The following is a 26,776-nucleotide window of genomic DNA, read 5'->3' on the forward strand; positions in this document are numbered from 1 at the left end:
GGGGGTAGACGCGGAGAAGGGACGAAGACGTGAAGACGCGTGACGGATGGGTCGGTGGAAGATTGGCTGGTGGTCGCGACACGCGGACGCTTTTAACGAGGATCGTGCGCGAGAAGAGCGTACGCGAACACAACGGCGGCGACAGGAGGGAGCCAAGCGTACGACTGAATCTAGTACTCCGGACTCGCAGCATCCCGTACGGCTGATAGGCCGTGCGCGCTGGACCGCCACCTTGCCAGGGAGTCGTGCCGCAGACGGAGAGGGAGAAGGATGGAAGCTGTTGCCACGCAAGGGGGCGAGGGATGGTGTCTACGAAGGAGGGGAATGACATTTACCTCGCTCCCTCTCTGTTTGTCCATCTTCCTCTGTTTAATTTGGCCTCCGTCTTTCTCGCTTGTAATTCTCTCTCTCTCTCTCTTTCTCTTTCTATTCTCCGTAGAAAGCAGGATCTGAAAAGAGAAAGAAAAATGTTAACTACGAAGGATGAAAAGAGGAGCGAAAGGGGAAATACAGGGGTGGTATGAAAGGGAGAAAGAGAAAGGTATGTTGAAAGGTATGTGGGGGTGCGAGGGAAAAAGAGGATGTTGAAAGGGGTGCAGGGAGAGTGAAACGAGGATAGAAGGGTGAAACAAGGGAAAGAGACGAAGATAAAGTTTGCCGGGGGGAGGGGAGGAAGAAGCGAGATGGAACAGGGAGAAAGAGAAAGATAGATATCGTAGAGGGGAGAAAGATGACTGAAATTGGAGAGGAGGAGAGGCGGAAAGAAAGAAACACGGATACTCTCTAAGGAAGGGAGAGGGATGAAATTAAAAACGGAAAGAGATGGGAGCTTCTGAGTGGCGTAGGAGGAATGGACGAGAGATGAAGATAGGGATTGTCGAAGGGCAGGGATGATCCGTGGAAGTGAAACAGGCTGTTGAAGGGGAATGATGGAGCAGAACGCGGAGAGGAGATAAAAATGAAGTAGATCTGAAAAGAGAAGCGAAACAGAAAAAACAAACATGGAAGTTATCGAAAGGCAATAAACGCGAGAGAGACGCAAAAAGGTGAACTAAAGGAGAAAACGGTAGGAAATGGAAATGTAGGAAATCCACGGGGTGAAAGTGGGTTGAGGGTAGATAAGCTTATGATCCGGGGGATACAACACGGAGAAGTGAGGGGAAGACTGGAGCACGAGAAGGAATTCAAATGCAAAGCAAGATGTTGATACAAAGTGTAAGAGCTTGTAAAATAGAATTTCCTGCTAAAACGATGATGGAAAGCTTCGAGCTATATGATTTAGTTGTTTGTAAACATTTAACGGAAAGGAGGGGATAAAAGGAATCCAGCAAATACAAGCAGGGGCAAAGAGTTGGAGGAAAGAGACGGAAGAAATGAAAGAAATGATCTGAAAAACCAAAAAAGTTCGAAGTGGTAGCAGAAGATGAAAACACACTGGACGATTTATTACAGCGAATCAGCAGCAAAAATAGGAAACAAGAATCTGAAGAAAAAATGAATTTAAAAAAGAATGTGTGTTAAAAAAAGGATATAAAAAGAAAAAGATGTATAAAAAAAATAGCGCCTATAGAGGAAATACAAGATAGAAAATTGGAGATGATAAAGCATCGTTTACAGCAGCGAAAGAGGAAAAAGGGGTGAAAAAAGGAAAGAGAAGAAGGGCGCCGAGAAGAATTGCGAATTAAGAGGAAACGTGACAAAGTTGCTGTTACGACAGGAATAGAGAGATATCGGGGGCAAAACGCAAAGGAACGCGACATGGGAGATAGAAAAGTGACAGAAAACCTATGACGAGGTAGACGGCCGGGAGAAACGCGAAAGAGAATGGCAGCTAGGTAAAGGAAGGATAAACGAAAAGTATAGACAGTGATGCTGATGGAAACGGACCGACCGCGACGTACAGGTAGAAAAAGGTTGCAACTTGAAATGGAAATGGCAGCGCAAGTATCGCGAGTTGAGGAAACAATGTTACCTCAAATAATACGGGCTAATTTAGTAATAGCAATTGAAAATTCAACACTCCTTCCAAAGTTGATGATTCAGGCTAATTGAAAACTAATTACAGCGATAAAATTAGAATAGAATTTTTGAAGTAATTAGTAATTTTTATGATGCTACAATCTTGCAAGGAAGTACGTAGTAATACCATACAGATGAAACAGTTTAAAAAGAATACTCTTTTCGATATAAAAATTAGCAAATTATCAATTCTTAAAAGTTCCTTAAAAATTTTAAACGTTCCTTCGATTTCTGCCTTCTCTATAAATTCTGAAGATAAAAGTAAAAGACGAAATTTTCCTACAAGTTTTATGATTATTAAATTCCTTAACAGCGATTTAAAAAATCTCGAGGACCTTAAAACGCATATAAATTGTACAAGATTTCTAAATAATCTCTAATACCTACCACGAACACTTCCAGTAAATAAAGCAGGGGATAGAAAAGTATAGCCAAAGCAGAACAGCATAGAACGGATGAAAGAACGAAGAAGCGAAAAGTGGATGAAACATTAGATACCTGCAGCCGCAAAAAACGCGCACATATCCATACACGCGTGCACGTATAGGTACCAAGAGGAGGATGGGAGAGCAAACGCGGAGGAACGCGACACAAAGGGAGAGATCAAGGGAAACAGCGGCAGTACTGAAAACTGCGTTCAAACAGCGAGAAGCGACGAAGGTGAAAACGAGACGAGGATCTAAAAACGACGAAGCATGTTGTGTGCTGAATGAACGGACGAGAGAAACTCTGCGTGACAGAGACAACGTACATATATATGATTCTCAAAACGAGGACAGAAATATCGCATATACCGGTGTATGCAGAAACAGGAAGAGGCTACGAAACGTCGACTAGAAACGATAGTCGAAGAGCTCCAGGCGAGGATAGAGGCTAGCTAACGCGATGAACAAAGAGGAATAAAGATGAGAAGAGAGGGTTGGAAACTAGCAAAGAGTAAAAGGGATAGAACGAGGGATAAAAGTAGGAAAATGGGGGAGGAAAGAGAAGGTACGCGGAAACAGAGACACTAGGCTAGGGGCTCACAAAGAGGGTAGCGAAAAAAAGGGATAAAGCATGGAGGAAGATAAAAGGAAGGTCGAGGGAGGTTACGATACAAATAGAGAAGGGTCGTACGTTGCGGGAAGAAAGCGTGTATAGTCGGTAGAAGCGATACAGTGAGCTCGTAAAATCGGCCAGGCGTTATACAGCCATTATTAGTTGAAATGTCCTACCTTCCATTGTGAAATATCGGATTAGTAACGTAGCAATTAATTCAGATAAAAGTGGCAAGGATTTAGTGTCAGTAATTTACTGTAATACTCACGAAAGTATTCGTACATTTGAAGCAACATTCAAAGCAATTGATTAGAAATCAGAAACAATATCTATATATGAATTCACTGAAAAACATTGCTTTGGAAAAGAATTTGATCGTGATGCCAACGTGGCCCCACCCGTTTCTGGGAGCAATCAGGTCATGTCGGGACGTTATCAGCAGTCAACACGTTAATTTATAACCTCACTGTATATCTTGCACCAACTATACGTGCGTCGATGAACACACGGTAAGATGAAAGCGGCTGTATAATCCTGCCTAGAAGTAGAACTTACTTGTTGGAAGGGTAGAACCGAATTTCAGGCTGAAGTCTGAAGAACAGAATAAACAGATACGAGGATAAAGGAAGATAAAAGAAGGAAGTTCTATATTGAATAGAAACGAGATGAGAATCGATGAACTGGGCTCATTCTCCTTTCTGCACTTTATTACGTGTGACAGAGCTGAAGATCGTTTAATAATTATAAAGCAAAGGGGTGACACTTTTATTCACGTTTCATTCACAGTGTGGAAATGAAAACATTGCGCGTGACTATTGCGATAAGCAGCTCTGAGAGATTTCAATATTTATGATTAAAACATTTCATACACTTTTAATCAAAATATTTTTCTTACTATTTATTTTACGTACAAACGTTTAAATGAAGTGAAAGGATAAAATGCGAAGGATATAAGATTTTAGTCATCGTGTGCACATGATCGAAACATAGGTATAATATAACCAGTCAGGCGAAAAAGGAAGATTCATAAACACGTGAAAAAGGGACGAAAAATAAGGAAAGGATTCTAAGAGAGAGGAAAGAAGGAAACTTAACAACGAAGAGCAGCGTTCCTGAAAAGGGGAACATGTACACGATTACTCTAACTCAGAAGGTGTAGTGATGAGAAGATCCGGTGGTAGGCCGAAGAAATCCAGACTCGTGCGAGAACTTGCTACGAGTGAGAAGAGAGAAATTAAGCGGCATGTTAGCGAAGAGAAGTAAACGGACGAAAAGTAGAAGAAAATCGTGCAGGACGAGAGTCAGAGAAACAGAATTAACAGCGTAAGAAAAGACGCGCGTATATAACTCAGGCCTCATTGAGGGTGGAACAAAACAAAATTGAAGAAAGATTGAAGAGGAAAAATAGAAAAATAGGCACGGTACTAGAGAAACCGGGGCAATAGATAAAATAGTTTTAAATGATTTTCTAACCACAATTTCAAAAATCTCGAAGATCCTAGAAATACATAAATCTTTTCAGATCCCTAAATAATCCCTAATAGACGCCACGAATTCCTTCTCAGACAGACAATAAAACGGAGAATAGAAAGAATGCGAACGAACGAGAAGGACGAAGAAAATCGTGCGGGGTGGAAGTTGGAGGAATGAGATTAAAGAGGTAGAAAGAGACGCGTGAATGTACCTCAGACTGTATGGAGGCTGGAACAAAACGGAAGGAGAAAAGATTGAAAAGGAAAAATAGGGAAATAGAGGCACGGTGCTAGAGGAACCGGAGCAATAGCGAGGAAAAGGAAGTGGAAAAGCGAGCAGAGATGAAAGAGGACAGGATAGGCCAGCGAGATTTTTACGCTAGACAGGCTGAGAGAGAAAGGCGTGTAAGGAAAGAGACGAATCCACGTGCGGGGGCAGTATTGATCTGTTCGCGCAAACTCCTGACTCTTACGTTTGCTCCACGGCCAGAATCGTGTCTCCCCTCTTCCTCTTTCGCTCCATTCCGCCCCTGATCCCAACACACGAATGCCTGTCGACGCCGAAACTGCTCCACTGGCATCGACTATGACCCTGGTCATCGTCCTCCACGGGTTGCGTAGTCCAGAACTTACTATAAACGTACATATCATTGAACGACGCGATCCATGAGTGATCCACGTCAAAGGAAGTTGTTAGTTGAATTATTTTTCACGGTCCAGTCAAGCGGAGGCAAAAGTGTTCGGAGGGTCGTAGACTACTGTTCGACCTTCTGTTGGTAATTGCGCTGATTGCTCCGTCCAGAGAGTTGGAATTACTAGCTATTTTCCCTTTTTTTTTTTTAGTCGGTGTTGAATGGAAATTGGTTCGGAGATAGAACAGTTGATGTTTGGATTAAATGTGATATTTTGTGTAGGGAGATTAGATTAAATTAGATATATCCAAACGATTTATATTTGTATAATCGTTTAAATTTGGAAGCTGAAATGATCAAATGATGAAAAGATTGCTCTGAATAATTACTCTGTAGACTATTGTTATTATTATTATCATATCGCTATTGTTATAGCATTTTTACAGATAGATAGAAGTGAAATTTTTCTGGTGAAAAAATAAAGAGATGATTTGCTGTTGAAATGGTAAAAATGAATAATGTTCCTTGTTCCCCATTATCAGATATTTATTATTAAGGAATTATTATTAGATTATTAGATATTATCGTGACATTATTATTACGATATCGTGTGAAACATAACATCGTTTCCAAATGAAAACTGAGCTTTCAGTGTACAGTTTTCATTTATTAAAACAATCGGAACGAGAACGATATGTTTAAATAACGAAATCGTACCTTAGTTAATCACTATTAATTCATGCGATAACGATTTTTCGGACACTGAACAACGCCCGGGTGATTTATGGATCGGGCACGTTGATAATATCGTGATGCAGTTTATTAGCCGCTGAACGGAGAAACGCAGAACCACACTGGGGATAAGTCTGCGGGGATATGTTTGTCAAGCAGATCTGGAAACAGGCTACTGAATGCTTGATTTAATAGGACGTGTAAATTTCATACAGAATATTCCATTTCCTTACGTTCTAATCCATAACATTCATACCTGTACAGCTTGTTATCGTTCTCCTTTATCTTAGAAAAGATACAATTTTCTATGATACAATTTTCGTATCGCAAAAGATACAATTTTCATTTCAGTAGCATTTTCTATTTTTATTAATCCACAAGATTCGACTTTCTCGACAATTTCTTTTCCATCAATTTACATTATGAATTCTATTTTTTAACATTGCGGTTATGAAAGAGAATTCCAAAATTTTTATACTTATTTGCTGTTTCTTTTAGATTCTATGATTTTTTAACCTTACGAAGAAATTGAAGTATTTGTAGCATTGCGATAAACAATTTGTTTTTTTTTTTAAATCATAGAAATTCTTTTTACTTCCGCAAAATATATATGATTCTTTCTAACAATCGAATTCTTGCTACGCGTCGAAACACACGTGGAGCACGAAAGTAACGACGCGACACTCTAATCATAGCGATTACAGTGTTATCGAATTGAACCAATTTTCATCGCCTACGAGGGGAACGATTTAAATTAGATTCGTTAGCAAAGATCATTTGCCTATTAGAAGAATTGCTGGATATACGAGACAGAGACTCTTAAATATATTCACTCCAGTTCCCCGAGTAAGGCTATCGCAAGCTTTTAGCGATTTTAAAATTCTAGTATAATAAAATAATAGCATAATTAGTCATCAATATCTCGTATTATTATTACATCTTCTTTAAAAAAGCTTGAAATGACCTTTTACTAGATTATCTTTGTACAATATACTAATCAAATTTGAGTGTTAAACCGTGGAGCATCCTGTATGGAAAATATCCAAAATATAATTTTCTTAATGCATGAAACAGATCTATGCCTAGCTTTGACATTTTTTACTTGCGTTCATAAAAATATGAATTTGTATAAACATCCGCAGACCGAAAATGCTCTTTATCCCTGAAATAGAAAAAAATATGTTCAAACGTCATCGTCGTACAGTTTCCAGCAGAATTTCACCCCCAATGGGCAATCCGCAAAGCGGATTTTTTTCAGCGGCCGGTAATTGGTGGCATGGCGGTATCGCTTGTTTAAAGTTAACGAGCTTTTTTCATTTCGAAGAGCAGACAGCAGTTCGAATAGGAGAGCCAATTAAATACTGATGGGAGATCGAGCAGGAACAAGTGCTCGAGAAAAATCCGCGGAAAATGTTGCACCGAAGAGCGATGATCGAAAAGAAAGATAAAATGGAAGAAAAAGAAAGAAAAAAAGGGGAGAGAGAATGGATCAGGAACGCGAAACTATGGATCAAGAAATAGTTGCACAATCAAGAAATTGAAGAGGAACGATGTATGATCTTCCGTTGAAGAACTGTAGAGGAAAAGAAGCGAAGGTATGCTTTTCGATAAATAATTATTCTGTACGTATTTTAATAGAAATTAATTCTGATAAACTTTAAACTTTATAGTATTGTATAAAAACTGAATTTCTATTTCTAATTGATATCGAATTATTTCATCTATTTCTCTTTTTTCCTAACACTATCTACATGGAAGAAAAGAACTCGTTTTAGTTTTGTAAATATTATTTTTTCTTTCCTTAATACATTTACCAAATAGTACTCTAATCCTTAATACATTATCAATACCAGTCAAAATAACTGGTGCTTGTCAAAGTGTAAAAGTCTACGATCCATTTACCGAACCTGAATTAAACAGTTTCCTCGTTTTGTACAACTTTCCACGCGTTTTTAGAATTTTTCCTGCGTATCATTCTATATAATGGTGTCAATTATCAGGAAAATTCTGGATCGATCTCGATGCTAAAAAAAATCGTTTGTTCATACTACATTCGTTGAATTAAATTGATCTTTCAAACCTTTTGGATCTTTTCCAAACACTTTAAGCTTTAAAATGTATGAAATTCAAATTGCCCTTTTACTGTTTGCAAAATGAGTAATATATCAATTTTTCCACTGTATGTATACAGTAACTCATGAAAGTATTTGTACAATGATTATAAAAAATTTTTGTAAATATATTCTATCTACAGCACAAAATTTTTCATACGACTGTAATACGACACGATTATCATGATTATGGTAATAAAATATGAAACCACTCTAGAAATACATACAAAAATTACAATATAAATAGTTACTTTAAATATGTCTATAATTATATATGATAAAGAAGCATGTGATATGTACTGAACTACCACGAGACGTCCGGCAACTCTTACTGCTACTTGTATTTTTATGTTACCCTTTGAAAATATCAAATTTGTAATACGTCTCTGGCTATCGAGTGCGAAAGAAACTGAAATTCTAAGAAACATGCAATTCGTTACTCCTTTAATATCGTAAGATTTCAACTCAAAGATAGCCATTCTTTGCGATCGTGCTACAACCTCTGCCAACGAAGACCTTGTGCCTTCTATTCTGACTGGAATACTATGATTCAATTTATAACTTTGTTATATCATAGCCCATACTATACTGGCATCACAAAATTTTATCTATCTTTACATCTATCCTCTCATTTATAATAAGCTCGAGTCACGTAAAACGATGAATATCCTTAACATAAATTGGCAGATTACTAGAAGGAAATGAAGCAGTTAATAAAATTGTAAATCGCGAAAGAGGACTTACATTATCCTCGAACATTGTGCTAATCACAATACAACAATTCAGGACTGAAATCTGTTCAAAATCATTTAATCGCTCAAGGCCAACGTGATCTAACGCCGCATCCACTTTCGTACTATATAGAATATATGTTCACAGCGCACTCGTTGGAAACACAAAAGGCTGCAAATTAAACGCATACTTCTGTACATCCTCGTTCATAATTACTTATTAGGAAATTTGGTGGTTTCCTTAAAATTGTTAAGAAAGTCATGGATCAGAAAAAATTTTGAATTTGCATAGGGATGACAAGGCGAAAAATATTGGGAGCAATTTACAAGGACTTTCCTAGTAGCTAAGTTTAAAATAAAATTTTTAACAAGATTTAATAACTTTCTAACGGTTTGTCGGATTCACCTTGTTTTTTTGTAAGTATCCTAATAGTATATAAACGGGGGTGAAAGTATTTCTCCCTTTCCTGAATTTTTACCACATTTTTTGTATATATTAATTGCAATAACAATGAAAGACTGTTTTCAAAACTTTTAAGAGATCATTCGTTAAAAACATATTGTTACTGTTCTATGACTTATTTTTCGGTAAAAAATATAGATCTCTAGTCAATGTTGAGCTAAAGGTAGGCATTTGTTTTGTCTCATGTAGAAATGAACTATTGTGTGAAACTTCGAATTCGAAAGCGACCTTGCGCGATATTATCGTTAACATTTTCAGTAGATCCATATTCCTCCAATGTTCGTTGATCACCTCGCATAGAGCCTGAATGTAGTAGCTACCTTCTAAACCTCGAAACGAGTAGTGACCTGCGAACGAAGTAAAACTCTTTAGAAGACTTTGACAAAATTAAAAAATATGAGACAATGCTTGTCTCGATTGAGAAACAATCTCCGACTTAACGATTGCAAATACCATTTACAGTACAAATTTCGTCTTAACATTTGAAAACGTAAGTATGGCACGAAAGTAAGAAGATCCAAATTTTATAGTCTTAAATAAAATATATATAATACTTGGATTAAATTACGTGCGATCTTCATCGTTTCTAAGAACTTTCAATGTCGAAAATTAAAGTTCGATGCGTTTGTATCGTTATATATATGTAAACAATGACATTTTTTTGTTTAAACTATATTTACCTTCTACACAACTGTAGCCGTACAGGAAATCTGCATGAGTAGGAATTGTGTAACTCTTTTGGACCGAATCAGTTGCACTCTTTACACGAATACCTTGCATGGGATTCTTTCCTTTACAAGCCTATAAGAAGTAACAATTGTTAAATACTGTATTATTAATAACATATATATTTGTAATATATGAATACTTAAACGTAATATATTATACATATATCTTTACATTTATACTATATGTATATACTACGAATATACAAATATATTGTAATATCGTAAAGTAGTTTGAATTAGAGATCGGTTGAAAATAGAAAAAACCGTGTACGTCGTCCTTCTGCGGTTCGTTTACATTTAAGAGCGCCTATGTGACTAAAGTCACCTAGTTCTTACAGAGATATGAGAAAAACAACAAACAACGTTAGAGTAGAAGGACGGTTTCGTGTTTCAAGGGGGGATGACCGACAGGTCAGAATATGCGAATCGAAAAGCGAGTGTGTTGCGAGAGTCAGAGTTGATCGAGACATCGAAGAGTAGAGTTGAGAGAATCGATCGAGTTGTCAGTGTTCTTAGAGTTGCTAGTGAGAGAGAGAAAGAGAGTGTTAGATTCGTTGTGAGAGTTGCCAAATAACTGTAAAGTTATTTGAGATAGATACGAGTATCGCATTTAGTTTCAGTTAAACAAACATCGTTTTCTGTCCAATTAATACCTGTATATTCAATTCACTATTAATAAATTGTAAGTAATCGGGAAAAAATTTATATCTTAATTTCCACGATACTACAATATGTATAATATACTAATAATAGGTAGAGTAAAAAAACTGTTAAGTCTTAAATGGCCGGATTTTTAAAGCTGGTGGATAAGTTTGAAATATGTGACCCACAGATATCTCAAATATAACGTTATCGACTTCTTAAAGGTAGAAGATTAAAAACTTAAATAAAAGAAAATGGAATCGTAATGTACTGTTAGTGAAGAAGAAATAGTATCTGGGAGAAATATTAGGCAAATCTTTGGGACTTGAATTATTTTTATAATCGCAGCGTTAAAACACAAAATTTTATAACATAAATTAATTGAAAAAGATTAAAAATGAAGTGTTGCAAAAAATCGTAGGAGACACTGACCTGTATGAAAAATAGCTTTGGTTTACCAGTTAATGATGGACAATTATCTGCGGTGAATCTTCCCCAAATATCAGATACCCGATATGGATAATCCTTCGCGTATACATAATCACCACTAGTGCCATGGCTTAATATAAAAATACAGATACAGTCATAATCTTCGTAATTGTTCGCAGACACTACAAAACAATCAACATCAACGATCAATGCATAGTATATAATTAAAGAACCCGCACACGACCAATAATAATATTAATATCACCAAATATGGACAATGTTATTGATCATGTGCGATCGATATCAGAGGACTGAGGCAGAATATTGACGAAAATTTGAATATTTTGCCACGTAAACATCAATACTGGTGAGTGATGTCAATACTAACAATAATATTAGCCGTGTGCTAAGATTAACAGTAACTTATTGAAACATATTTCAGTTCATTGTAGAGTATGTAATTCGAATAAGTAGTTTCATTATTTAAAGTAATTCCTCTCAATAAATTCATATGTGAATATTGCTTTATATAGCGTTTTATATAGCGTTTCGAAGAACAAAAATCATTGTAACTAAGAACTTGCATATTATTCAAAATATTGCAAAAACTAGACAATAATTGAAATGTGCTTTAAACGCAGTATAACACAATATGCATAATACGTTTTTTAAAAGCACCTTCCAACTTATTATTTTCAATAATATTGTCAATAATACTGATCGTGTGTGGTCTCAAAAAAATTAAAGTGTATTGACAATATTATTATCAAAGTGCATTGTCAAGATTACTGTCAATATCAGTGATAACGTGCGGACCTTTTGAAATCAAACAATGAACATACTGAAGACATACACTTTGCAGCAATCTCCATGATGCCAACGTAGTCAAGATCCGAATGAGGTATCACTTCGAAACCCAGATTAGTGAAGGTGTGCTTTATCGCTTCCTCATCATTTTTAGTTCCATCTCGCTTTTCCATTTCAATAAAGGTCTCATTATTGAATATCACGCATTTACCACGTCTATTATTCATCGGATAGATTTTTGCGTCTTTATGTATAGGGAAATTCTGTACGATTTCCTTCCTGTACGATATACCACGTACTACTTTAGCGTCAATTAAATCTAAATTTTCCTTGGAGTCCATGGAGTAATTCTGAAAATAACGAATTACAAGGATCTTCTTATTTCCGATTTTCCTGTGATCTCATCTCAGGCAAATATATAGTAAATAGCAACGTTATTTGACATCATATACAATTTTTATCTACTCATCGGTTAATTACAACGTAATCACCGTGAACAACAATCGGATATACAATTTGTTCCAAAGGCGAATAACAGTTTCCACAAAACGAAATAAAAGATGTTTGTAAAAAAGACGTGTCTCTCTTACTTCCTTTGTTGGATCCTGCGAGATCGGTTGATCTCGAAAAGAATGCGCTAGGCTTTTCATCTTCGTGATGTTCGAAATATAATTGATAGCAGCGCGACTCAAACTGATGAAACAAAATATAAGGACGAACATAATTTAAATATGTGTACCGGATTTCGTGGTTCGTTTCTTACTGAGAAGTCCTCACTTATCTTATCGTTATTAACGATAAAGTCGTTATCGAACGCTGGCCATTCACTGTACATATATATGTATATATATGAGTGACACTGATATCGATATTTCCTTAAAATGTCAAATATTCTTTCTAAGAACCAGTTTTATTCATATCAATCATATTCACTTTCGCTCAAAAGTCTTCTTATTCCATTGTTTTATAATATTTGAAAAAGTATTAATGTTTCTAATCTTACTACAAAAGTACAAATTAATCTCGATACATGCTAAGCTGTGTATCTTTATGTAAAAGTTGTGTTTTTATCCACGAAAATATTTGGAAAGTAACATAGAATATATTGGTGAATAGAATTCTTCGATTGTAGAAAGGCTCAAAAAGTTCAAAGTTGTATAACTTTTCATCGGTGTCGTAATGAGATACAATCATGGTAATTATAACAATAAAATGTAAAATCATTCGAAGAATATAAAAGTTAATTTAAATATATAATCAATGATAAAAGAGGGTAACTACATGTTCGGCAACTCTTACTATTACACGTATTTCCATGTTACCCTTTGAAAATATCACATTCGTAACACGTGTCTGACTATTAAATGCGAAAGAAACTGAAATTGTGTTTAATAATACCTTAATATTTTAAGATTTCAACTAAAAAAATAGCCTTGCTTTACAATCGTGCTACAACCTCTACCGACGTGAAGCTCGTCAGTATAAGTTTGATCATTTCTTTCTTTCCTTTAATTTCTTTCTTTTTCATTGAGCAAACATCCAAGGTATAAGTTTGTTCATATTTCTGGCATATATTAATTATAATAACAGTGGAAGACTATTTCGGTTATTTTTGAAGGAGTATTCGTTAAAAAGAAACTGTTATTGTTGTTAACATTATTATTTGTTACTACTTTTCGACTTATTTTTAGAAAAGAAATATAGGTCTTTGATCAGTGTTAAGATAAAGCTAAGCTGAGCCATTTATAGATTTATCATAGTCTTGAATGTCGAGATTTATGTGTAATGTTGAGTGGCTCATGGGCTGATCTGGTACGTTGTTACCTCCTTGGGGTGAGACCTGGTAATTGGCATCATTTTCCAACCATTAATGTTTACATCAATCAATTAACTTTTGGATAACGACGTCAAGCCAAAAACTACACTCTCTGTAATCTAGTTTAGGTTTTGCTAAATTCTCTTCTTTCATTCATTTAAACTGGACTATAGAAGCTACTTATTAATAAGTAAACTATTAGCACCCGTCGTGGGTCACCGGGGAATATTGAATTGTGGGATAGCCAAACAAACATACGCATTTTAATTTTAACTAATTATAAGATAGATATACATATTCATATACATAAACTCATTATGCGTACTTTTCGTACAAAGTTATATTTATTAAGTGATATTTCTTACTTCTTCTTATTTAATAAATAAGATAATTGATTTATCAAAGTATCTATATTTTTTTTAATATAGCGTAATGAAATAATCCTCTTTGCAGTATTATAAAAGTATACAATTCTGTTTCGTTATAAGATATGTTATTCCATTATTTGGAAGTTTATAGAAAATTTTAGTTTTAAATTCAAACCATTACTATATCGAATCGATAACGTTGCATGAGACACGAAAATGGTAAGGGTTCCAGGTGACCATCAAAACATGAGATACGAAAAAGAATATAGGTTTAGTCTACACTTCGTGTATGATAACTTATCTCATTAAAAAGTGAATAATCATCATGAAATATATAAAAAAGTGCATGTGCGCTTTGAATATACGATAATTAATTGATTTTATATGATTTTTTAAATAAATTATTTAATGAACAATGGGAATGGAGAAGGAGAAAGAAATTAATATTAAAAATGTCCGTTATAGATACTTATATCAGAGAGAAATTTCCTTCCTGGTGAAGATAAGGCTTTTAACTGCTCTTAGTAACCAAACGACGTTGGTTAATTTAGACGCAGAGAGGCGCTTCAATGAAGAACTTAGTATTCCTTGTGTAACACCATCGTGTAAAAATGGGGCGTACCCGGTTATCTCTGTCTCTTTCTTTCTCTCCTTAATGCGATCGTGTACTCGACTCAGTAGACCGCATAGTAAGGGAATGGTAAGAAACAGTGGTACCACGATAATGTATTTGTGTTACATATATGATTATTATGATTACGTTATTATTATTATTTTGTATCTACCTAGTACCTAACAAATGTTATGCAATATAAATATTTTTTCATTATTGGAAATTATACTATAATTTTTCTTTTTTTTTCTATATCCTAGCATGGAATCAAACAGGGCAAACTCCTAACTTCATAGGTTCTTACATATGCTAGCGTAAAACACCTTCAGTGTTTGGCCGCGTGGTGCAGCACGTATCGTGGAACAACTAGAACAATGTGCATGAGTGCTCTCACTTCCTCTCGAATATAATCGTTATTCAATGCTCATTTCCACGATGGTATATGACTGTGCTCATCTCTGATATCACTGCAGCCAATGTTGTAAACATAAAACTGGGCGTAAATCTAGAAATCATTTAGTACATTTTGTATTAAAGATTTTATTTATTCATAGAAATAGTGTCATTTTATTTTCTATCTTTGAAATAATTTTTCATTATTGTTATTACTAGTTTTCTCAAATAATATGATAAAAATAATTACTATTCTATACAATATTTTTAATTATTTAAATTACAGTTGATACATGAAAAAAATATTACCAAATTTATTTCGAGTTTATATTTTTAATTTCTTAATTTATTAAATGTAACTCAGTAATATATATACATATATATACAAACATACATGCATACATATATATATATATATATATATAAGAATTATTATGATTTTCATTAGTTATATACGAAAGATATTTATTAAAAATAACTGTTGTACCACCCAGAGAAAATAATAAACCTATTAAAAGATATTTGCTTGCGCTATTCATAAAGTGAAAATCAGCCTTACAATGCTATCTTACGTACCACATAAAGAATGAAATACTGTGCCAAACATTGTATCGTAGTCACAGCTGATTGTGAAAGGAGAATGTAAACAAAAACACGTAGTATAGTTATTAGAAAAAAATTCATATATCGATAGAAGAAATACTCATTCATTAAATTTAATGTAACACCAGATAATATCAAATGGCTGGAGAAAGAAATATTCTTAATTTACGATTTAATCAGGATCAAGGTAACCATTGCTTATAACTTTAATTACCTAAATCCTTAAGAATCACGGTGTGAATTTATTTTCAATAATTTAGAATCTAATATCCCTGTTACATTGTTTTAAAAGTAAAAAGTTAAAAATATTTAACTTTGTTTAATGAAAAATAAATATATATAGTGTTATAAGAGAATAAAGAATAAAATATAATATTAAAACAAATCTGGTTTATTTATAACAGTATTGTCACTATATATTCTCATGTGCCAATGTTCAATTTAGTTATTAAGATTTCAGATAATTAATGTCAGTAACTTTTTATCATTTATTAAACTAGTTTTGTTGTTTGATATTTTGTTCCTAATTTGTATTCTTTTAGGATGTTTTACATGTTGCATGGAATCTGGTCTTAGAGTATACAATGTAGAACCATTAGTTGAAAAAGCACATTTAGATAATGACATAATGGGAAGTATAGCTATTGCAGAGATGCTTTGGAGAACAAATATCATTGCCATAGTAGGTGGTGGTACAAAACCAAAGTTTGCAGAAAATACAGTACTTATCTATGATGATTTATCGAAAAAGTTCGTAATGGAAATTACATTTACCAGTCCTATAAAAGCTATACGATTACGTAGGGACAAGTAAGTTCATTAATAAAATTGACTTTTATTTTTAATCAGTATAAATGTTGCATTTACTTAGGAATAATTTTACAAAACAGAATGATAGTGGCACTTCAGCGAGAAATACATGTTTTCTCATTTCCTATGCCAACACGAAGATTGTTAACTTTAGAAACCAGAGATAATCCAAAAGGATTAGTTGAAGTTGCTACATTAGCTGCTGCACAAAAACAACTTCTTGCTTTTCCTGGTCATAAACAGGGTAGTGTACAATTGATTGACCTTGGTGCTACAGAAGCTGGAAGTTCTAGTGCTCCTGCAACTCTAGCAGCACACCAGGTACATATGTATTTTATATACAGATTTAAATGAAGGTAATGTTTCTATATTACCACGTCTTCTCCTAGTATTTCTTTATGTTTATAAACAATACTATTAGGGAGCACTGGCCTGTCTCGCAGTTAACAGTAGTGGAACAATGATAGCAACTGCTTCCACTCAAGGTACTTTAGTTAGAGTATGGGATAGTATACGTAGACACTTATTAGTGGAATTGAGAAGAGGTGCTGACCCTGCAACACTTTATTGGTAAATACGTCTACAGACAAATTAATTATAAAACAACATTTTACTTTTAAAGATTTTATTATAATGAATTATAAAGTATAATTTATATTTCAGCATTACATTTAGTAGAGATTCGGAATTTCTATGTGCTTCCAGTGATAAGGGAACTGTACATATATTTGCATTAAAAGACACACACTTGAATCGTAGATCGACGTACGTAATTATAGTTCAAATTTTCATAAATTTTAATGATTAAAGTTAATAATTAATTTATTTACAGTTTCTCAAAAATGGGATTTTTGGGAAATTATGTTGAAAGTCAATGGGCATTGGCTACATTTACAGTACCACCAGAATGTGCTTGTGTATGTGCATTTGGTACAAGAAGTTCTGTTATAGGTATGTATTGTATGAAAAGCGTATTGAATATAGTGACTTAGAATATTTATAAAACTATTTATTATATTATATAGGATGTCCCACAGCATTGGGGAACCACTTTGGCAGTGGATTCTTCATATGAAAGCAATAAAAGAGTTCATATAAACAAATGTCCTATTTCACCTTGCTTACAAGTTATAGCGAATTTTATATTGGAATACTTCTATTGAAAGACAGAAATAGTTAAGCTAGTTTCACTTACCTATTTACAAATAGAACACAATATTTAACCAGCAATACCTGGTGGAATGGAGAGTTAGACAATCCATGGTAAAATGTCTCCAATCTTATGTTCTGATGCAGCAAGGTCATTTTCAACACATCTTGTGGAGCTTTGTAAATAAAGTTTGTTCAAGAAGAAACTTGCTATAATCTGAGTTTATATATATATGAGGCCATATCAAATATAAATCAAATAGGGCATATGTGTATGTGAATTCCTTTTATTGTATTTCTGTCTAGAATTCACAGCCAAAGCAGTTCTCCGATGCCTGTATAATATATAATTTTAAATTGTTTCTAGCCATTTGTGTGGACGGAACATTTCATAAATATGTTTTTACTGCCGACGGAAATTGTAACCGTGAAGCATTTGATGTCTTCCTAGATGTTTGTGATCATGATGACTTTTAACACAAACTTTATATTGTATTTATAAGATGATATGTCTATAGAGAAGTTTCTAGTCATTTCAAGTAAGAAACTTCTTGCAGCTGATATCTGTACAGTAACATAATTATATTAATAATTATAAGAAGAGTACAAATCATTACATTTATTGATTTTTTAACATAATACACTAAATGTTCTTCAATCTATTTTATATACACCAACATCTTAGTGACATATGTCCAACTACATAATAAAAATTAATTTTGTACAATAAATGTCCTCTCTAATCTGTTTTTTTTTATTCATATTATATTTCCTTAAATATTTGTGTCTTTTCTTATATTTCTTTTATTTGCACTTTCAGTTGCCACAGCTTCTCGAATTTGTTCTGAAATTTTTATGTCACACAATATAAAAAAATAATTTTATTTAATAACTATAAATGTTATAGACATACTATATGGTTCTGGATTGATCATGGGGCTAATCATTGTAAAATAACAAAACGTTCCTATGAATCCTACTATTGTTCCTATAAATGTTACATATCGCCACCCTGTCAAGCGCTAAAATATGAAGCATTATTAAAATTATCTTTTATATATTTATGAATTATAATTTGTACACATTACACAACACATAGAACATTTTGTACAGAATGAAATTGGCAATGAGTACGATTTACAAATAAATTATACATTATTTTATGTAGTTTAAGATACAAAAGTTAACCTAAAATGGTTTTACTGTTTCGTTCCATTTTTAGTAGGATAATATATTATTTTTGTAATACTATAACACCTTTCAAATCAAAGTATAAAGATAACAAATTTAAAATTGTCGCAGGAAGATTTAATAAATAAATAAGTACCATCGTCTCTTTAACGTAATATGTATCTTAATTAACACATTGAGTACCACGCGTGTTTTCAAAGAAATTTCCGTCAGGCCACGCGTATAGCAGTACCAAGCGTTCTCTGCTAGGTGCTCCCATCGATATTTTAATAATGCGAGTCGCTCATGTGGTGGTCTCAAGAATCTTTCGTTTCGTTTGTTCGCAACATTAAAACCACTAGCTGTTGTTGAATATAATGAAGGAAAGTGTGGTATAGATTATTCCGACCAAATGGTTTTTTATGCCACCACAATTAGAAAAAGAATCAAATGGTACAGAAAACTTGGCATTCAACTCCTTCTGGGAAATTCTGTTGTAAACGCTTTGACGGTTTACAAAATTGCAACAAGGAAGAATATAGATATTAGAATATTTAGACGATTATTAGTTGCAAAATTATTAGGGTTGTTTGAAAATACAAAAACTCCTTGTCTTCGACGGAATCGGCACAATATCGTCGTTCGGGAAAACGATTCCGGAAGAAGCATTAGACGCGCGTGCAAACTATGTTATGCGAATAAAAGACGTCGAATGGACCGAATAAAGGCACAAAAGAATTTGAAGAAAACAACAACTTATTGTCCAAATTGTCCCGACCAGCTACGTATAGAATGCTTTCAAGTTTTACATTCTAAATAATTTTTTTGATAAACCATTTTCGTATTTTTATTTTATAACAATTCAACTATTATTACAATTAATTATTAATTAACAATTTATTATTATGGAATATCTTTTCAAATACTAACGACGATCTTTCGCAAGTAGTCAAATAAGCGACACCCGAATACGGGTTACGTAGCCTGATCAGAAACTTTGTTGACACCCGAATATGGGTGTCGTGGCAGTCAACGTGTTAAACTTTATGTTTCATACTACATTAATACGCCACCAGATGGCTACCATGAGTATTCTCTTCTCGCTAGTGGTAGAAATATGAATTCGTTTCTATATATACGAGAAATTAAGATCTACTAATGTACTTGCTTCGGCAGTACATATACTAAAATTGGAACGATACAGAGAAGATTAGCATGGCCCCTGCGCAAGGATGACACGCAAAATCGTGAAGCGTTCCACATTTAGGATGACACGCAAAATCGTGAAGCGTCTATATATACGAGAAATTAAGATCTACTAATGTACTTGCTTCGGCAGTACATATACTAAAATTGGAACGATACAGAGAAGATTAGCATGGCCCCTGCGCAAGGATGACACGCAAAATCGTGAAGCGTTCCACATTTTTTGTTACACACGATTAAAAATTTAAACTTCCTGCAATATTTTGAAAACAAAACTTCTGCCGCAGGATGATTAAAATAAGAAAAATGGTACAGTAAACTAGTAATTACAATGTAATAAAATAAAAGAAATAAGATTTTTTACAAATAGAATACAAACACCTTTTGTTTAGATTTTCAATTTGTTTATTTATATTTTTAAATTGATGAGGATGCTTACCATGTACTACTATTAATGATTTTTTTAAATATAAACTATGTGTTAAAATATTTCGAATAAGAAAAAGATAGATTTTATTATAAATTGATCTCTAGTATATTTACAGTTATTTTATTGAATTGTGATAAATAAATTAGATTCATTAAGGAAAGATAAAACCACTCCAATAGTATGTTTTGATTATAACTCTCCTTAGCAGCAATCAAATGCAAAATAATACCGTGGTTATTGTTATTAAAGATTATATTTTTAAAAAGCCGTAAAGATAAATTCAATTGTTTAAATAAACAAAGAAGGTATATAATACATAATATATAGCATGGTGTGTCTGTCCAGATACCGGTTGCATGTCACAAGTAGATCGTAAAACGCGCGCAAATACATAAATGATTTATAGCTTAATTAAAAAATGAAGAAACAATGTTTATCAAATTTTATTTTAGCTGGTACTATTCGATTTTTATTGATGAATTCTGAGTACCAAAAAGTGATTAGCGATCGTGTGGAAATTTCTACTGCATTAAATTCTTGGAAGAGAGGTTAGGATAAATGTCATTTTGCTGCATTTAAATTTTACATAATAATAACCTAAATAAAATTCTCGTTATTATTCTCTATTATAAGTAATGTAAGCTATTTATACATGTATATATTTGTATCGTTAGTAGCATTATTACTATAATATTACAAACAATAATTAGATTGACAATTGTTATGATTCCCCTGATTGATTTTTAGTAACTGAAGGAGTGTATTTGTATAACTGTGGCATTGATCCTTATACAGGAGATTTGTTTCATGAAACACCTATCGGATTATATATTTTCAATTTTATACAACAACATTTATCACAATGGGTATTATTTTGCTTATTTGTGTCCATTGATTTGTTAACAGCAGTATTTCTTGGACTTACAGCAAAGCAATATACGACTGAATTGGTCAGTTAAATCTCACATATTTAAAATATTGCTGTAATATAATTCAGTTATAATGAAATAATTTAAATTTTAGGTTTCTAAACAAAAAGAAGAGGAAAAATTATGCAATGAAAATAAAGAAATTCATAATGACGCTTCTGTAGTATATACTGCAATGATGTATGTCTCAGCAGGATATTTATTTAATCCATACATAATACTTAATTGTGTTGGACATACAACAACAGTATTTACAAATTTGTTGTATTCCATAGCATTGGTTTCCATGACAAGATCTATGTTTTGGAATTGCTTATCAATTTCTTTATTAACATTACAAGGACTTTATCCTGTTTCACTCATAGTGCCAACAATTATCTATATTGCTCGTTCTAATAGTACAAAACAAAGAAGCAATATTGCGAACTATCTTATAATATTTGCAAGCATGTTAACCATTCTATTTTGTATTTCCTATTACATTATGGGAAGTTGGTCATTTATTTCGAACACACTTGGCTTTATTTTAACAGTTCCTGATTTACGTCCAAATGTTGGACTTTATTGGTACTTTTTTACAGAAGTATTTGAGCACTTTAGATGGCTTTTCATTGCTTCTTTTCAAATAAATGTCAGTTTATTATATATAGTACCACTGGCATTGAGGTTACGACATGATCCAATGCTATTAGCATTTTCTTATTTAGCAATTACTGCAATATTTAAATCTTACCCTTGTATAGGAGATGTTGGATTTTATATGTCTCTTTTACCATTATGGAAGCATTTATTCCAATGTAAGTTTTCATATTAACTAGTTGTTTATCTATTAAGTAGACAATATGATGTGTTATCAAAATTTTATATTCTTTTACAGATACACAACAGGGATTTATTGTAGTCTGTTTTATGCTATTCTGTACAGTGTTTGCACCTACTGTTTGGTATCAGTGGATATATTCCAGATCAGCTAATGCAAACTTTTATTTTGGAGTTACATTAGCATTTGCCATAGCACAAATTTTTTTACTAACAGATATCCTTTTCGCGAGTGTGAAACATGAGTTTGCTGTACGTCATGGTATTAATAATGATGTTAATGGAAATACTGCTAAACTTCTTTTAGAATAAAGTTGTATCTTACAAAGTTTAAGATTAAAATCATTAACTAAAGTTTGAAATTTAAAAGAAGTGGTTCTTAAATATTTACAAACTATTCGATTTCGAAAAAAATTTAATGTTTGTTAATCACAAGTCATAACAATACATAATTTTATAAAGTCTCCAGGTAGTAGAATATTTTAAAATAAATTCATATTAAACGAAAATGCAAATTTTTATTTTTTATATGTATTTATCTATTTATTTATATCCAAGTTAATATCTAACAAACTTATTTAAATATTGAAATCTTAATATGAATATATACATAATGAATGCATAAATAATGAAAACATAAACACACAGAAAGAAGTTTCTATACATATTAATAGATTATTCATCTCATAAAAAAATAGTTTGTGTTCTATCAATGAATAATTCATTATTATATATCAAAAACGTCAATAATTTTTAGATAAGATTTTCATCAATAGCAATATATGCATTATTTTTTTGACAGTATTTCCACAAAGTATTCCAATATTTGTCTTCACAAAGAATAAATGGATTTCCTACTATTATTAATAAATCTTTTGCTCTTGTTAAGGCAACATTAAACCTCTGAAAAAACAAATAAATATAATTATTAAGTCTTATTATTATATGTAGAATACCAAAAAAGATTTGCTCTTTAAATATTATGTAAAATTATACCTTTGGATTAGCTAAGAAACCGAGATGTTGTTTACCATGGTGGTTAAAAGATTGTGAACGTACTGTGCTTAGGACTATAATTTCTTTTTCTTGTCCTTGAAATATCTCTACTGTCCCAACAGCTATGTTGTTTAATTTATACAAGTTTAAACTTCTTTTAATCATAATTTTCTGTTGCTTGAATGGAGTTACAATTCCAATATCTTCTTCTTCAATTTTTCGATTACCAAATTTGGAACGCATTAATATTTTTGTAATGTTTGTTACGGCCGTAATTTCTGTCTCGTTGTAAACACTAAAAAGATAATATGTTTAATCTTCATTAAACTAGAAAATAATGTTTTTAAATTTCACTAATTACGTAAGAACTTTGCTTTTAGTATAGAAATGTTATAATTACCTTCCATTTGGTGTTCTTACTTCTTCGCCTTTAAGTACAAGAAATAAGATAGGGAATGTTTTCCTTGATAATACTGTCCAGTTTGAAATTATGCTGTGTTTGTTTTCTTTTTTATCACATAACAAGTCCTTTTCATAAAATAAATTATTGGATGTATGTATAATAGCTTCTTGACTACGGTAATTATGAATTAACTTTGTTATATAACGCGAATTATATTTATTGTTTACTTTTTGATATGGTTCACATTCCATTAATCTTTCCAATAAAGACTTTCCTAGAAACATAATGTAACTCGATATCAGTTAATAAAATACATAAATTTAATATGAAATAATAATATGAAATTACATACCAAGCAAATGTTGAATTTTTGTACATCTAATTAGAGGACCAAGTTGATAGGGATCACCAGCAATAACAATTTGTGCATATAATGCTTCAGTATCATTTTTCGAATTCATGACTATAAGTGGAATTAATGATTCTAATTCTATACTTTGACTGGCTTCATCAATAAATATATATGAAAAGTGATCATTTCGTAATTTAAGGCTCGCCAATCTGCAATTAATAAATTATAAATACCATTCTAAATGTAACTATTACTGAAAAAAATAAAAAGGAAACATACCTCATACATGTTACTAATGTTGTAATAACAATCTTCTTCAAAATAAAAATTTCTTTTGGTAAATAAAGGACCATATCATCAATAAAATTTGAATTTGGATAAATTTTCTCATCTACATTGTTACTACAAATGCGAAAAGAAATAAAACTAATAAAGTATCAAGTATTCATGAGAATAATAACTTACCAACATTTACTTGCTGCATACATCCGAAATACATCTTTATGAGGAAGTAAACATAATAATCTATTTGCAATTTCATCAGCTGCTGCATTTGAATGTGCACATACTAAAATATTTTTTGATTTGCACTGTTTCCTAATCTATAAGATAACATAATCAAGATCTTAGAATGAAAAACATATTTTTTTCATATTACACTATAAATTATAGTAGTAGATCTATACTTGGTAAATGGTTTCAACTAATGTTGTTGTTTTGCCAGTACCAGGAGGACCAAATAAAATGTATGGTGCAGGGTACGCCGAACAATTCAAAATATTATTCACTGCTATTTTCTGTTCTTTATTTTTTGCTATACTTTTATTAGCCCAATCCAAGTCACTGTATCATATAAGTATATATTAGTAAGTATATGAAAAAGTAACATATATATTAAGAATAATTACTAAAAATACTTACAATTCTAGTAAAGTATAAAGATTTGTATTTATTTTGGGATATACTGTGTTTATCAAATTATGCTTGAACATAATGTGTAAGACATAATGAAAACATTTTATTTGCCAATTCATAGGAAGGAAATAAATATTAACTTCTTCTTCAAGAAGTTGAGATACAAGAGATCTAAACATTTTGTAAGTAACTATAATTTGTACTCTATTTTTTAATTCTTACAAACTAATGCAAATGTACTTACGATTTACGTATTGTTGTATATACTTTCTTCCCTATAATATCTGTTATGTTACAGGTATATTTAGACTTTGATCTTTTCACCTCAATTTTTAATGTATCACCAACAGTGATAAATGGATCATCTTCATCTAAAGTAGGCACTGTGATTTCAAATGTGTCAGAAACATATTTAAGCTTTTGATTTTCCAAATTATGTTTTGCAGCAATTAAAAAAAGCTCATGCTCTTCTAAATATAATAAAATTTTGAACAATATTAAGTAATACTCAGGTTCTACTCTTTTTATATTTGGAAGATTGTTAATAAGTTTCATATAATCATTGTATAATTCCTTATTTTGGGGTTTTGTCTTATTTAATACTGCACATAAATCAGCTGGAAATTTAATTTTTGCTAACGACACTTGATTACATACTCCAAAACTGGTACAATGTCTAATACAGAAATAAATGTTTGACCTTATTAATTTTGTACAATAAATAAAATTATTTGATATGGTTATTTGATTTGGTAATATAGAAGTTTCTTACGTGCTTTTTCCAATAATAGATCTTTTGTTTTTATTTCTTTCATTTGCCATATTTAGAAGATTATTTGAACAAATAATAAAATATTTTTTTGGTTAAGTAAAATAGCTTTTTAACGTACAAATATAATACATACGTAATTTCAAAGGCGGGGTTTCCTAGTTAGTAATAAATCTTAATAGATTATATTGTTTTATAGTAATGTACGTTACCAAGAAAAAAAATTTCTAGAAGTGATAAATATTATCGTTACATGATATCGTTTAAAGTAACATTTGATAATATTAAAACCATTAAGCAAGGCTGGTACTAAATGTATAAAGTATAATTACTAATAATATATAAAGTAAAATATATATTATATATAAATATATATTTATGTAAAATATAAACTATTTTCTTAATTAATATTAAATATATAAAATATATAGTGCAGGGTATCCTGAATATAAAAGAATATAAAATAGGACAAAATATGTTGTATCATTTTACATTAGATTATTTTAACAATTAAATAGGGTTTTGCACATATTTGCGTTGGTATACTTCATTAGATGTTTATTTTTCATTTCCTCTTCATTTCACAATTACGTATATCTTTTATCAATCGTCGTAGTCGTTCTTTATCGTTTAATTGCTTAAATGTCAGAGGATAATCATGTCTTGATCACATTTTGAATTTCGCATATTTGAAGTATGTACAACATTTGCGCAGATTCATCACTAGTATGTGGAAATCTGGGGTCTACTACGAAGTAGGTATAGATATATTTAGCAGCAATAGTTTTCACTCTTCTAAATTAATTTTATAAAAATCAGTGATTTTACAGAGATGACCAGATGATGCTAATGTTAGGAAAACGTGATTTACCTATGCCGAAAAAAAAGATCGTGAAACAAAAGTCGTGCGGTTAGTTTACTAGATTTACTGTTGTAGCACAATATGCAATTATATTACTATTTCAATAAATACAAGAATTTTGCATTTATTTTGGGAATATCGCAACATCTAATTATTAATTTATTAATTTAAAAAGAATTATGAAATATTACCATATTATATCATCTTAAAAATATTTTAATAAAAGTAGAGATAAACTCTATACATAAAAGGTACAAAATAAGTATTTGAGAATTTTGTCTTTAAGTTATATATTAAGCAGGTAAAATTGGGACAAACAGTATATCGAATAAAGTTACTATTATTACACGTCCTAGTGTACTATTACCA

At 32.0% G+C, this 26,776-nt stretch overlaps 4 protein-coding genes, 1 long non-coding RNA gene and 2 other non-coding genes across 10 annotated transcripts; 4 read left to right on the forward strand and 3 right to left on the reverse strand.

The window, feature by feature from the left end:
• Positions 1-8,111: 8,111 nt before the first annotated feature.
• LOC100740149 (caspase-1) lies at positions 8,112-12,819 on the reverse strand. Its single transcript, XM_003491012.4, has 5 exons — positions 12,395-12,819; positions 11,851-12,154; positions 11,001-11,179; positions 9,879-9,999; positions 8,112-9,545 (listed from the first exon to the last, which is right to left on the reverse strand). Exons 1-5 carry the CDS (start codon positions 12,524-12,526, stop codon positions 9,307-9,309), a joined length of 975 nt encoding a protein of 324 aa, XP_003491060.1. The 5' UTR covers positions 12,527-12,819; the 3' UTR covers positions 8,112-9,306.
• Positions 12,820-15,437: 2,618 nt separating this feature from the next.
• Positions 15,438-18,172, forward strand: LOC100740268 (WD repeat domain phosphoinositide-interacting protein 4). Of its 3 annotated transcripts, none has more exons than XM_033321774.1 (7): positions 15,438-15,784; positions 16,140-16,407; positions 16,488-16,728; positions 16,829-16,977; positions 17,071-17,172; positions 17,240-17,358; positions 17,433-17,644. In XM_033321774.1, exons 1-7 carry the CDS (start codon positions 15,736-15,738, stop codon positions 17,480-17,482), a joined length of 978 nt encoding a protein of 325 aa, XP_033177665.1. In that variant the 5' UTR covers positions 15,438-15,735; the 3' UTR covers positions 17,483-17,644. The 3 variants fall into 3 exon arrangements, with proteins under 3 accessions (XP_033177665.1, XP_003491061.1, XP_024224707.1); XM_003491013.4 differs by lacking the exon at positions 17,433-17,644 and adding an exon at positions 17,924-18,172 and having other exon boundaries at positions 15,439-15,784; XM_024368939.2 differs by lacking the exons at positions 15,438-15,784; positions 17,433-17,644 and adding exons at positions 16,022-16,066; positions 17,924-18,172.
• LOC112213152 lies at positions 18,156-19,322 on the reverse strand. The gene is made up of 3 exons (XR_002947034.2): positions 18,884-19,322; positions 18,470-18,578; positions 18,156-18,400 (listed from the first exon to the last, which is right to left on the reverse strand). It is a non-coding gene; the product is annotated as an uncharacterized LOC112213152 (long non-coding RNA).
• A 564-nt stretch (positions 19,323-19,886) lies between these two features.
• LOC112213160 lies at positions 19,887-19,993 on the forward strand. The gene has a single exon (XR_002947044.1). It is a non-coding gene; the product is annotated as a U6 spliceosomal RNA (small nuclear RNA).
• Positions 19,994-20,049: 56 nt separating this feature from the next.
• LOC112213159 lies at positions 20,050-20,156 on the forward strand. The gene has a single exon (XR_002947043.1). It is a non-coding gene; the product is annotated as a U6 spliceosomal RNA (small nuclear RNA).
• Positions 20,157-20,671: 515 nt separating this feature from the next.
• On the forward strand, positions 20,672-22,513 carry LOC100740392 (phosphatidylinositol glycan anchor biosynthesis class U protein). The gene is made up of 4 exons (XM_003491014.4): positions 20,672-20,910; positions 21,110-21,312; positions 21,386-22,088; positions 22,169-22,513. The coding sequence occupies exons 1-4, from the start codon at positions 20,781-20,783 to the stop codon at positions 22,420-22,422; spliced, it is 1,290 nt and encodes a 429-aa protein (XP_003491062.1). The 5' UTR covers positions 20,672-20,780; the 3' UTR covers positions 22,423-22,513.
• Positions 22,514-22,860: 347 nt separating this feature from the next.
• Positions 22,861-25,799, reverse strand: LOC100741826 (putative helicase mov-10-B.1). Of its 2 annotated transcripts, XM_003491026.4 has the most exons (10): positions 25,549-25,797; positions 25,021-25,452; positions 24,783-24,947; positions 24,548-24,704; positions 24,327-24,463; positions 24,141-24,263; positions 23,862-24,070; positions 23,507-23,783; positions 23,107-23,401; positions 22,861-23,013 (listed from the first exon to the last, which is right to left on the reverse strand). In XM_003491026.4, the coding sequence occupies exons 1-10, from the start codon at positions 25,596-25,598 to the stop codon at positions 22,864-22,866; spliced, it is 1,995 nt and encodes a 664-aa protein (XP_003491074.1). In that variant the 5' UTR covers positions 25,599-25,797; the 3' UTR covers positions 22,861-22,863. The 2 variants fall into 2 exon arrangements, with proteins under 2 accessions (XP_003491074.1, XP_024224706.1); XM_024368938.2 differs by lacking the exon at positions 22,861-23,013 and having other exon boundaries at positions 23,338-23,433; positions 25,549-25,799.
• Positions 25,800-26,776: the final 977 nt, after the last annotated feature.

This window comes from Bombus impatiens, unplaced genomic scaffold, assembly GCF_000188095.3.
Source record: "Bombus impatiens unplaced genomic scaffold, BIMP_2.2 scf_0491, whole genome shotgun sequence".
In the NCBI taxonomy this organism is placed as follows: domain Eukaryota; kingdom Metazoa; phylum Arthropoda; class Insecta; order Hymenoptera; family Apidae; genus Bombus; species Bombus impatiens.